At 42.4% G+C, this 13,826-nt stretch overlaps 1 protein-coding gene across 3 annotated transcripts in view; it reads left to right on the top strand.

Moving 5' to 3' along the window:
• The window catches only part of far1 (fatty acyl CoA reductase 1), a 30,393-nt gene that overhangs the window by 5,975 nt on the left and 10,592 nt on the right, over nucleotides 1-13,826 (top strand). For all 3 annotated transcript variants that reach the window (XM_020604315.1, XM_020604316.1, XM_020604317.1), the window contains exons 2-9: nucleotides 4,315-4,411; nucleotides 4,990-5,106; nucleotides 8,407-8,582; nucleotides 9,224-9,403; nucleotides 10,974-11,151; nucleotides 11,718-11,762; nucleotides 12,456-12,580; nucleotides 12,738-12,805. In XM_020604315.1, the coding sequence (XP_020459971.1) occupies nucleotides 4,340-4,411; nucleotides 4,990-5,106; nucleotides 8,407-8,582; nucleotides 9,224-9,403; nucleotides 10,974-11,151; nucleotides 11,718-11,762; nucleotides 12,456-12,580; nucleotides 12,738-12,805 (961 nt within the window). In that variant the 5' untranslated portion in view covers nucleotides 4,315-4,339. The remainder of the gene's footprint in view (nucleotides 1-4,314; nucleotides 4,412-4,989; nucleotides 5,107-8,406; nucleotides 8,583-9,223; nucleotides 9,404-10,973; nucleotides 11,152-11,717; nucleotides 11,763-12,455; nucleotides 12,581-12,737; nucleotides 12,806-13,826) is intronic.

Below are 13,826 nucleotides of genomic sequence, written 5' to 3'. Positions count from 1 at the left end.
TGGAGAGAGGGAAGTCTGGGCATCTTTGCTTAGACTGCTGCCCCCACGACCCGGTTCCGGATAAGCGGAGGAAAATGGATGGATGGATGGATGATTTTTGATCAAGTCTTAAATCACTGTTGCACAGCCATTGTACAATAGTGAAATGTAGGTGAGGAGGGGCTGTTTAATATGATGCTGTATCACACACTACTAGTGGATCGCATCATTTCTCTAACGGGAGCCCTGCAGCTTGGGCTGACTGATGGCAGCCGCGCACTGTATGGTCCCAGAGAATAACTTGAGTAGCACGCACGTGTGTGCGTGTTACCGCCAAATACCAAACATGGCTTTGGTTTGATCGACCTGTTTTAAAGTCCTGTTTACTGTGTAAACTGATAAACCCAGATGGTTGTGAGTGTACACAATAGTTTTCAGGTTGACTGATTAAAGTACGGTTGAACCTTGGATTGCGAGTATAATTCGTTCCCGCAACATGCTTGTAATCCAAAGCACTTGTATATCAAAGTGAATTTCCACATAAGAAATAATGGAAACTCAGATGATTTGTTCCACGCCCACTTATCCATATAAAAATGGTTACAGTAATACAAAATACAATATAAAGTAAAAATAAAACAGATCTATTTTACCTTTGAAAAGAATTGTGGCTGGCGTGAGGGGCCATTGTTGCAGTACAGATATTGACTATACAAGTGAAGCGAGAGAACATCAGTTCAGCTGTGACGTACCTCGTGACGCTCGGCAGACAAAGCATACATACTACTCGTATTGCAAGACCTTGCTCGTATATCGAATCAAAATTTTTTGCTTGTCTTGCAAAACACTCACAATCTAAGGTTCCACTGTTGGAGATTTTATTTGAAGTCGTGCCCAGCGTTAACACCTGCCAGGCACATGCATTACTCGAGCTGCCTGTACTGTACACAACACAATAATTTATGGTCCCAGAGAATAACTTGAGTAGCACGCACGTGTGTGCGTGTTACCGCCAAATACCAAACATGGCTTTGGTTTGATCGACCTGTTTTAAAGTCCTGTTTACTGTGTAAACTGATAAACCCAGATGGTTGTGAGTGTACACAATAGTTTTCAGGTTGACTGATTAAAGTACGGTTGAACCTTGGATTGCGAGTATAATTCGTTCCCGCAACATGCTTGTAATCCAAAGCACTTGTATATCAAAGTGAATTTCCACATAAGAAATAATGGAAACTCAGATGATTTGTTCCACGCCCACTTATCCATATAAAAATGATTACAGTAATACAAAATACAATATAAAGTAAAAATAAAACAAATGAACCTGCATTTTACCTTTGAAAAGAATTGTGGCTGGCGTGAGGGGCCATTGTTGCAGTACAGATATTGACTATACAAGTGAAAAAGATCTCGAGAATATTATGCCTTTCCAAAAAAGCCAGTAACTGAGTGTAAACTATCCTCTCTAGAACCTTGGAAAGAAATGGCAGATTAGAAATAGGCCGAAAATTAGTAAGCACTGTAAGATCCAGACCAGGTTTCTTAATCAATAACTGCACCACTGCATGTTTAAAATTCCTTGGAACCAGCCCAGAGGATAAGCTACTATTAATAATAGAAAAGACAAAAGGCCCCACAACCGGGAAAAACTTTTAAAAATCGAGGAGGAATAGCATCATTTGGAGAGCCAGAGGGATTCAAACGCCCAACAATCTCCTGGCAACTGGACACAGGCACACACTCGAATTGATCAAAAATAGCAGGGCAGGAACGAGAAACAGGAAAGTCATAAACGGGAGCTAGAATTTGAGCTCTAGTAGAAAGAATCTTGTCATTGAAGAAATGTAAAAATTTTTGACAAAGGGCAGAGGAGGACTCAACACAGGCAACCTGAGGAACATTCAGAACGGACAAGTAAAGTGAAAATCTAGTGCAAGCTCCTCTGTGTCCGCAAAGTCAGAAATTACAAGATTTTCACTAAAGAAAGTGGAGAACTGAGAGCATCATTTGGAGAGCCAGAGGGATTCAAACGCCCAACAATCTCCTGGCAACTGGACACAGGCACACACTCGAATTGATCAAAAATAGCAGGGCAGGAACGAGAAACAGGAAAGTCATAAACGGGAGCTAGAATTTGAGCTCTAGTAGAAAGAATCTTGTCATTGAAGAAATGTAAAAATTTTTGACAAAGGGCAGAGGAGGACTCAACACAGGCAACCTGAGGAACATTCAGAACGGACAAGTAAAGTGAAAATCTAGTGCAAGCTCCTCTGTGTCCGCAAAGTCAGAAATTACAAGATTTTCACTAAAGAAAGTGGAGAACTGAGAAGAAGTGGAAGAATTAAACGTACGGCAAAACCGTGGAATAGCACATGGTGCAGTTGTATCACAAAATCAATTTCAAATAACACAGGCAAATTATCTGAGAACACAGCATCACAAATTTCTAATTCACAAACTGGCACACCATAAGATAGGACAAGATCCAAGGTGTGCCCATGCTCATGGGTGGGACCAGCCACAAATTGTGTAAAGATTAAAAGAGTCAATAAGATCTAAAAAAAAAAGCCTTAACTAAAGGTTTGTCCAGACAGCAAACATGGATATTAAAATCCCCAATAATTAAAACCCGGTCATATCTGGGCATAAAATTGACCAAGAATTCAGAAAAGACACATAAAATCCTTGTGGTGGGCGATAAATCACAGCCCACAATAAGGCCGGAGAATGACCAAGCTCAAATAAGAACAACTCAGAACTGGAGAAGGAAGGCAAAGATGAAATCTGCTTGCATTTAAAAGTCGTTTTAGAAACAGTAGCTATTCCCCTTCCACGGCCCGATGGCCTCGGGGAGTTAAGAAAAGTACAGTCAGGCGGCTGAAGTTCAAGAAAAGCACTGGACTCACCCACACCTAGCTAGGTCTTAGTCACACAAAGGAAATCAAAGTTCTGGGAAGTAAAGAAATCCTTTAAAATAAGTCTTATTTGCCCGCGATCTGGCATTAACTAGGCCGATCTTGATAGGAGCCGGCAGGGCAGACAGCCTGAGGGCACGCTTCAGTGACCGTAGATTCGTTAACCCCACATCGGCATAGACCTGGATAGCAGCTACGAGGCCACCCACTCCCCCAAGCCAACCACCGACACCAGCAATGAGCGGACAGGGTCCAGAGAACGCTGCGAAGCCCAGAGGCTGGCAGAATCAAAGAAGCCAAGGGAAAACCTCGCCAGGGAGGCCTTTAGCCTTACTGTCCACCTCGCCTGCCCCAACTTCTCTGCCTCCTCCTCCTCCTCCTCCTCCTGAATGGGAGAGCCGGAATACGGCGAAGGTAAGCGGGTATTCCTGATAAAAACAGAGGTAGGGACTTGTGCCCGGGACGATCAAACTGCACAAAGTTGGAAACATCCAATCGCAGATTCAGCAGAGCTTCAGTCATACGACAAAAGGGAGTCGCCATTCCGGATAAAAAAAATGAACAATACAACACAAAAACAAACAGAATTAAGAGCGATAGACGGCAGGCCGAACACACTGGCGCCTTCTTGGACCATATTTAGTTTGTCGTAAATGCACCAAATTCAGATGGCTTCATACATTCTGCTAAAGATCTTAATTTTTAAAAGTAAATGTTTTGCTACCAGTAAGTAGTTAAGACTTAAGTACAATAGCACCAGTAAACAGGCGGCTGTGGCTCAGGAGGTACAGCGGGTTGTTTCCTAACCGGAGGATTATCGGTTCGACATGTTGACTGGACAAGCCGGGAATCGAAGTGTCCTTGAGCAAGACACTGAAACCCCAGTTGCTCCCGGTGATGTCACCGGTGTGTGAATGCGTGAGTGCAAATGGGTGAATGGCCGAATAATGTGAAAGCGCTTTGAGCGTGCTGTAAAAGCGTAGAAAGGTGCTATACATGTGTAAGACCATTTACCATAAACGCAGCTGTTATTGGATTGTGGTTCAAATATCTGCAAGTCCTGATTGCGTGGAAATATGACATCACCATTCTCCAGCTGAGCGCCAGACAGATGAAACCAGGCACATCTTTAATACAAATTGCGCAGTCAAAAACGGCTTTAGAAACTGTTGACATTAGAATAAAAAATTTACCTGAAATGTGTGCACCTGACAGAGAGAAGCTGATTGCTAATTGGTTTGACCTTGAACAAGTCACTAAAATGCATGTATGTATGTATATGTATGTGTGTATGTATGTATGTATATGTATGTCTCCAAATGGTAAACCCATTTTATAGAGCAAGCTTAGGCTTGAAGTTGGTCTCATAACTCCAATCATCTCTTTTTGTCTTTTTGTGTTCTTGTTGTCGTTGCAGGTGCTCACTGAACAAGGCCGCAGACATGGTGAACATCCCAGAATACTATGCAGGGAAAAATGTGCTGATAACTGGAGTAACGGGCTTCATGGGCAAGGTATAGTAGTGGCTGACTAAGCAAGTTGGCCAACAGGACAAATTGCAATATGAGCTGGCAAGGAAATCCTTTAAGTGGATTCCTTTCACTCACTCATGCCAGCATGAGTTGCAAATGAATGAGACTGACTTCTTGCTGCTTTGTAATAGTTTGCATTTCTGCTCTCGAGGATGTCCTTTCTACTCCTGTTAAACAGGAAGTGTATAAGCAAATAGGTGTCACAGATGTTTTTACACCTTGAAGTGAAGCTGGAAGAATGAAGATGTCAGTCACAACATGTAGAGATTACTATAGGTTTTTTTTTGTGTGTGTGTGTGTGTGTGTGAGATGTCTGTGCTTTTACTGCTGCCTTCCACCTCACTGCAGCCAATGTGTTTGTTTGCTTCTTCAGATAGTGTGGAGGATGAAAGAAGGAAGTGACTGTTTAACTAAGGTTAACCAGACTAGTTGACTTTTCTCCACCTCCTATCATGACAAAAAGGAGGTTACAGTTCTAAGTGTTAGGATTAGGTGACTTTGCACTTTGATTCTTTGTAGAATGACAAGTTGTAGCATCTTATTTTAATTCTTGATTAAAGGTGCTGTTGGAGAAGCTGCTGAGGTCCTGTCCAGGAGTCAAAGCTGTCTATGTGATGGTGAGGTCAAAAGCCGGCCAGAGTCCTCAGGCCCGCATTGTCGACATGATCAACTGCAAGGTGAGCACTGAGCTAAGCAAATGGTGATAGGTGTTAGAAGAGAGTGTGATAGAAAAGGAGCAACCAGTTATGCTATGCTTGTGAACCCCCCACAACCATAACCACAACCATCAAACTGTCAGCAAATAGTTTTCTTGTTCACTTGTCTCCCTCTCTCGCTTAACACTCTAGCTTGCTCTATCATCTTTCACTTGTTTGCACACCAACAGTTCCTGCCCATGTGCACCAAAAATGACATCACAACTGCTGGCATGCGGTGCACACTGGATTGTGGCAGACGAATAACATGCAGTCTGAGGAAACAAACCTTTCTCAAATTAATACATGAAACAAATGCGGTGCACATTGTATTTCGTCATATGTGGTTGGACTTTAATCACACTGTATTGTTATGGCCTCTGCTTTTTAATGAACTGCCATTGCATGACTAGATGGAATTTCGCATCAGTCAGTATTTTTTTTCCCCAAATAAGATGGTCTAACAGAACATGAGTCAATATATCTGGTCTACTGTACATAATCAAATCAGTGCTAGAAAAGAGGAATAAAGGACACATAGGCTGCAGCTAGTCATACATACAGTCATACATTCTTTTTTTATTTTTATTTTTTATTATTATTGAATCAAATCGTATAGTCCCATCCGTCTTCGTCTGCTTTATCCAAGACCGGGTCGTGGGGCAGTAGCCTGAGTAGAGCCTCCCAGACTTCCCTCTCCCCACACACTTCTCTAGCTCCCCAGGAGGAACCCCAAGGCGTTCCCAGGCCTGCCGGGAGACAGTCTCTCCAACGTGTCCTGGGTCTGCCCCAAGGCCTTCTCCTGGAGGGACATGCCCGGAATACCTACCCAGGGAGGCGTCCAGGGGGCATCCTAAACGGCCACCTCAATTGGTTCCGCTCAAGGTGGCGGGGCGGCAGCTCTACTCTGAGCTCCGCACCCTATCGTCCCATCCCCACTAAATGGTGCACACATTTCCTGGTTATAATGTGATCAGTACAAAACCGATAAATGCTAATTAGTGGCTCACTTTCGCTTGTACTGATCACACTGGGTGGGTAGAGGTGCCCGAGTTGTTGTGTTGTAAGTTGACTACACCTAAGAAGGCAGCTATGCCAGAATACACACACACACACACACACACACACACACACACACAGTTTGTTCTGTAGTCCATGGGGACCTCAATGTAGGTCCCCACCGTGAAATGGGTCCTCATGAGTTGGTATGGAATCAGGAAGAAGTCCCCACGTAGCAGGGAAAACACGTCCACACACAGTCTCATGCAAAAGTTTAGGCACCCCTTGATAAATAACAGATTTTGGTGATTTTTTTTATTTTTTATTTAAAAAGATGTTAACACAGTCTCTCTTGGAAATGAAAAGTATTTTCAGCAAACAGTGATGCATAGTTACTTCTTATGCCATAAATTGAACAAAAATAAAAACATTATTATGGCACGGTGCAAAAGTTTGGGCACTCTAAGAGTCTCCGTGCACACACTTGCGGACACCCAGCAACCATGGGTTCCTCTAAGCAGCTGTGTAAGACCCTGAAAATGAAAGTTATTGATGCCCACAATGCAGGAGAAGGCTACAAGAAGATAGCAAAGCGTTGTCAGCTTGCAGTTTCCACAGTAAGAAATGTAATTAAGAGATGGCAGATCAGGGGAACTGTGGAGGTCAAGATGAGATCTGGAAGACCAAGAAAACTCTCGGACAGAACTGCTCGTATGCTGGTCAGAAAGACAAATCAAAACCCCCATTTGACTGCAAAAATCCTGCAGGAAGATTTAGCAGACTCAGGAGTGGTGGTGCACCGTTCCACTGTGCAGCGATGCTTGCACAGACAAGGCCTTCATGGAAGAGTCAGCAGAAGAAAACCTTATCTGCGTCCCCATCATAAAATCCAACGTCTGAAGTATGCAACAGGACATCTACAGAAGCCCGATGCGTTTTGGAAACAAGTGCTGTGGCCTGATGCAGTTAAAATAGAACTCTTTGGACACAATCAGCAAAGGCATGTTTGGAGAAAAAAAGGAGCAGCATTTCATGAAAAGAACACCTTGCCAACTATTAAGCATGGGGGTGGATCTATCATGCTCTGGGGTTGTGTTGCAGCCAGTGGCACAGGAAACATTGCACGGGTGGAGGGAAGAATGGATTCCATTAAATACCAGCAAATTCTGGAAGCAAACATCACACCATCTGTAAAAAAGCTGAAGCTGAAAAGAGGATGGCTTCTACAACAGGAACATGATCCTAAACATACCTCGAAATCCACTATGGAATACCTCAAGAGACGCAGGCTGAAGGTTTTGGAATGGCCATCACAGTCCCCTGATTTAAACATCATTGGAAATTTGTGGGTAGATCTTAAAAGAGCTGTGCATGCAAGACGACCACAGAATATTACAGAACTAGAAGCCTTTTGCAAGGAAGAATGGGAGAAGATCCCAAGTATAAGAATTGAAAGACTTTTAGCTGGCTATGAAAAGTGTTTGCAAGCTGTGATATCTGCCAGAGGAGGTGTTACTAAGTACTGATTGTGTAGGGTGCCCAAACTTTTGCACCATGCCATAATAATGTTTTTATTTTTTATTTTTGTTCAATTTATGGCATAAGAAGTAACTATGCATCACTGTTTGCTGAAAATATTGTGCATTTTTTCCATTTCCAAGAGAGACTGTGTTAACATCTTTTTAAATAAAAAATCACCAGAATCTGTTATTTATCAAGGGGTGCCTAAACTTTTGCATGAGTAAAGGTATAGTCAATGATACTAACAAAATGTTACATTTTGATCACCATGTACACAAATCCACAAGTCGTTTCAGTTGGGATCTCCTAAACACATCCTCACAATTGATAAATACGCGTTACCTTGACAACTATGCTAGCAGATGGAGGAAGATCTGATGCCAAAGCAGACCTTGGAAAGCTAGTGAGTGGGACACAAGGTGGCTAACCAGCTACAATTTTGTGACCTTGTTGACCTCTAACTTGACATCAAACCTCTTGTCATCTGGTACAACAGGCTAGAGACTAAGCTGACACTGCTTACATCAATGGCTTTTAGATAAGAGGAGGAAAGAAGAACTCCAAGAAGCAGGGACCTGTTGTAGGATGAATGCAAGGAAAATGGAACATTGTGCCATCAGCCGTGCGCTGGTGATGGAACTGTAGACAAAGAAGGAATGATTTGTACTCTGAATTAAAGTCCAGTGACTTATACTTAAGTTTATACCTGTGCTTACTATGTGTTGTAACTTTGGCATAATTTTCACCTCCCCACCCATTCAGTTGTTTGAAAGACTGCAACGCGAGCAGCCCGGCTTTGCACAGAAGATCATTGCATTGAACAGCGACCTCACACAGCCAGATCTGGATCTGAATAAAGAGGATCAGAGCATCCTGGCTGAAAATGTTAACATCATCTTCCACTGTGCTGCTACAGTCCGCTTTAATGAGTCACTCAAGTGAGTTATTGCATTTTGATTTTTCAAAACTATGTTGAGAATTTTGAGGAAAATGTAGCCTACTTTTCCCGCCTCTTTATCTACAATGACAGTTATGTTTCTTTCTGTTGTAGTACTGATAAAGGTCTGTTTAGTGAAATACCACACAGCAGAATGATGTTTGTTATGGATGCTGACCTGACACTAAAAGCAACTTGGTGTTGATAGTGTGCCCTGTTGCTATTTGCAGTAAACAGGGACGCTTGACACCAGTCATGCCTCCCTCAGTAAATGACTTTCTGCAGGAAAATGGCACACGCTATGGTGAGAGATTTAAGACTGTTTGGGAGGAAGAGAAACTTCTAATTTTGAAAGGCATTTGTAAATCCAGTGGTCCCCCTGTGGGAGATGAGCACATTTTTTTTCTGAGTGAAATGAAGTTGAAGTCTCGTGTGCATTAAGGGATGACACTGGTGGCTTTGTATGTTTCTGTTAAATCCCATGTGGCCACAACAACTGTAGTGTACTAAATGGTATTGTCTGTGCATCCCTGAACCTGATTTAGCTTATTCATTTGTGCCATAGAGCTCTACTGCTGGCCAGACATTGAGCCACTGCACTGGTTGCATGTCTCATAAAATTTGTTCCTTTTTCCCCCTCAGAGATTCAATGCAGCTGAATTTCTTGGCCACCCAGAAGATGTTGGCATTGGCTCGCATGATGAACCACCTGGAGGTCTTCATTCATGTCTCCACAGCCTACGCCAACTGTGACCGAGAGGTCATTGAAGAAATCATCTACCAACCTCCTGTAGACTACCACAAGCTCATTGATACTCTGGAGTAAGATGATCAGTACTCTAATGGTTAGCTTTGCCTGGACTGGTTCATGTACTTGTACATAGATTTGGGGATGGCCCAGTCATTAAGCTACAGTAGCACTGGATTGTGCTTGAGGTTAAAGGATTCTTTAACTTTGTTTTTTTTTTCCCAGTGCTTCTGCGTTGTTGTTGTTGTTGTTGTTGTTGTTGTTGTTGTTGTTTTCCTAGCTTAAAAAAAAAAGTATTAAGATTAATGACGGTGAGACACGGAGCATGGTAGTTTAGCCGTGGCAGGCCATCAAATGTCTGCTTGAGAGCACTAATGTTGTAGAGGCTGCCAGTCTTGGCTGTTAAGTGAGATTAGAAAAGCATTAGAAGCCTGCAGAGTGAGTTGAGAATAGTGGGCAGATTCTGTGGGACTGTAGGCAAAAATTTGGTAGGCCAGTGCAAAAGTGGATGGGCTTTCTTTTCCCAGTAAAAATTGTGTGTTAAACCAGCAGTGCGTAGACCTTTTTGACTGCACACAGCAGTATAGAAAACAGCTGTCTGTTACAGCCTATGCAGCCTAAAATTGATTTGCATGCAGTTCCTTTTAAAGAGCCCATAGCATGCTTTTCCTTGTCTTCTGACTTATCTACAGTGTTAGATTTAAGGTTATCATTTTAAATGTGACAAATCTCTAAAAATGAAGTGTTCATATGTTGTACTTTTATGTAGAAGCAACTTGGTTTATACATGTCTCCCATCTGTTGCTGGCAAGACTTTTTATCTCAAATATGTAAGGTCTTAGGCAATAGTTTACAGATTTTCCTTGAATGGTCATACTCTGGCATCATGAAGATGCTGCCTTGCTAGAACAAGATGTTCTGCACAGCAGGGGACAATAGCTTTTCCTCATCGGCAAACTTGGCAAGAAATTGTAGGGCTGATGTGTTCGTTGCACTCTGCTTTTCCACTGTATTTCCCTGCCTGTGCACACACCCACACAGGTTGAGAGCCTCAAGGCAGCATTCAGTGCTGCTTAATCATGGTGCAACATAATCAGCCAGTAACTGAAGCCAGAACACAAACTTGCAGAACTTGGCTGATTTGCTCGCACTGAACTAGCCTTAGCCCTTGTTTTACCTCTAAACCAGTGTGAGTGGAGTCCCTGAATTCAAAGAGCTCAACCCTTTCCCTAGACGATGTAGACATCCTCGGATTTATTTTTAAGATCTTATTAAAACATCTTGAATATCATTTTCACCTGAGACCATGGACAATACCCCTTGGTTTTGTGAACTGCCCTTATTTCATGGACAGGCTTATTAATCTTAAGTTAGTAATAGGTTTTAATTTGACTTACCCTAAAACTACTGAGAGCTGATTAGACTGGAGTATTATCATAACAGACTGGGGTACTTAGACCAAAAGAAAGGGGTAAATCAGTGGTTTGTGGTTTTTAAGTTCTTAATAAATAACCCTATCTACCTGCACACAATGCAACATATTCCCACATCTAGTGTAGATGGCGAAACAGGAGAGGCAACATTTTTGGCTTTTCTAGATTTGTGCTGTTAAATTTAAACTTTTTTCTTCCTCCCCTGCCCCAGCTGGATGGATGACGATCTGGTGTCAGTGCTGACCCCCAAGCTGATAGGAGAGCGCCCAAACACCTATACCTACACCAAAGCTTTGGCTGAATACCTGTTGCAACAGGAGGCTGGAGACCTCAACATAGCCATTGTCAGACCTTCCATAATTGGAGCCAGCTGGAAAGAGCCTTTCCCAGTGAGTAATTGGGTAGGGCTGCATGATAAATCGTTTTGTGAGCATGATTTAGATTCCTGTGTGATCTCAGTCTTGCGTGACAATGATTCTGCCATGTTAACGTTCACTGTCACCTTCATACTCAGTCTTTCTAGGTAAAGTCCTGATTCAAAAATTTTCAGGTTCAGTTCTTGAGACCATTCTGCTCCTGGAAACACTCAACACCTCTAGAAATGGTTTTATAAAGTTCCTTGAACTTTATAGGATAGCTTTTGTCCTGATAAACAATGTGAACTGAGGGACTTGAGTCAGGTTCTAGACACATTTCAAGGAAAACTAAAGGAAACGGGAAGCACAAATGGCACAGATCTGAAACACTATAGGCAAAAGTACAAATTGCCCACTTTTGGTGCCAGTCAGACATCAATGTATTGTCGTAGAAACACAAGCAATTGTCCCACCTGACAAGTTATAACTAGCACACATTTTGATGGACTGTATCCTACAGTAAGTCATTTGTTTTCCCCAATAAACCTGCTAGTCTCATTTTGTAATTTGATGCTGCCTTTCTCTCACTACTCTTACAGGGTTGGATTGATAATTTCAATGGACCTAGTGGCATATTCATTGCCGTAAGTACTACAAGAAACTGTTTATGGTCTAACAAAAGTGTGTTGATAGCAGTTGACCTTGTTCTTACTGCTGTCAAAAGCTGTAACACCGATGGTTAACAAATTAGTGTTTTTGATCTCTAAATTCTGAGGCATAGTTAAAATGTATCGGTAGATCCTCACATTTGAGAAACTGAATAGTGAATGTTTGACATTTATGCTTGGAAATCTGACTATCAAAATAGCTGCTGTTTTGGTTTTTCCCCCCTCCCCCCATGAACTTAATCATTTCAAAGTTGTTGATTAGTACTAGATTTTTAAACCGTGTTTACAACCACAAGGGGATCTGACAGCTTAAACTTCAGTCGATAAGTTTTCTGTTTCAACTGACTCCTTCAGTGGGTGCAGTACTTTGTCTTTTTTTTCTTTTCTGAATCCATACAGAATTCAGTAGTCTGGCTCACTAGCACAAGCTATTTTACATTCTAAATAACACATTATTGTGATCTTATTTAGTAGCTTGTAAGTTAGAGTACTTGTGTGCATGTCCACAAAACCTCAGCAGCATAGGTGCTGATAGGATTTTACAGCCTCCACGGAGCTGTGATTCCAGTGTGTTGATGCTCTGTGTTTCAGTGATGTTTACTGGCCCCCATTGATCTTGATCAGTCTATGAAACATGACCAGTTGTGTTAATGGGCTTTCCTTCTCTAGGCTGGTAAGGGGATCTTGCGTACAATGAGGGCATCTAATGATGCTGTGGCCGATCTGGTCCCTGTAGATGTGGTCATCAACACCACGCTGGCTGCTGCTTGGTACTCTGGGTCACAATGTAACAGGTTGGCAGGACAAATATTCTCTCATGTACCTTGTGGCCTTTATTACTTTGAATTTTAAGTATTAAAATGTTTTAACCACCTTTCTCTCTCTCTCTCTGTGTGTGTGTGTGTGTGTGTGTGTGTCTGTGTTTTTGTTTTTGGTTTTTTTTCCCCCCAGGCCTAAAAGCATCTTGGTGTACAACTGCACATCTGGTGGAATCAACCCATTTCACTGGGGGGAAGTTGGTATGACATCTTCTTACTTTAAACACACCTGTTGTGATAGTGGCAGTTGATACACTTAAAATGGGGCATCTCAATGGGACATGCATACATGTTATCTGATCCACTGTTTGCCCTTCCCAAACTGAGGTGCTTTTGGTCACCTGTTCCCTAAAGATCCTGGTTTAGAGCAGAAGAGTTTGCAGAGTTTTTCCCCACTTTTACAACTTGCACATTACTGAATATTCACACCTTTTACACAGCTGTAAACTACAGTATTCACAGCATTCAGCTTTTTCTACATTGTTAGGTTACAGCCTTATTCCAACATGGATTAAATTCATTATTGTCCTAAAAATTCTACAAATGATACCCCGTAATGACAATCGATACCCCGTAATGACAACATGAAAAAAGTAGTTTGAAATCTTTGCAAATTTATTAAAAATAAAACAAAAATCACATGTAAATAAAGTATTCACAGCCTTTGCTCAATACTTTGTTGAAGGCCCCTTAGCACCAATTACAGCCTCAAGTCTTTTTGAGTATGATGCTACAAGCTTGGCACACCTATTTTTGGGCCGTTTCTCCCATTCTTCCTTGCGGTACCCCACAAGCTCCATCAGGTTGGATGGGGAGCGTGGGTGCACAGCCATTTTCAGATATCTCCAGAGATGTTCAATCGGATTCAAGTGTGGGCTACTCAAGGACACTGACAGAGCTGTCTGTAGCCACTCCCCCACAACATGATGCTGCTACAACCAAGCTTCACTGTAGGGATGGTATTGGCCAGGTGGTGAGAGGTGCCTGGTTTCTTCCAGACATGACGCTTGGCATTCAGGCCAAAGAGTTCAATCTTTGTTTCGTCAGACCAGAGAGTTTTGTTTCTCATGGTCTGAGAGTCCTTCAGGTGCCTTTTGGCAAACTCCAGGCAGGCTGTCCTGTGCCTTTTACTGAGTAGTGGTTTCCGTCTGGCCACTCTATCATACAGGCCTGATTGGTGGAGTGCTGCAGAGATGGTTGTTCTTCTGGAAGGTTCTCCTCT

This window comes from Monopterus albus, unplaced genomic scaffold (genome assembly GCF_001952655.1).
Source record: "Monopterus albus unplaced genomic scaffold, M_albus_1.0 scaffold65.1, whole genome shotgun sequence".
Lineage (NCBI taxonomy): Eukaryota > Metazoa > Chordata > Actinopteri > Synbranchiformes > Synbranchidae > Monopterus > Monopterus albus.
Note: the sequence above shows the minus strand (reverse complement) of the source record. Positions and strands in the feature narration are given on the sequence as shown.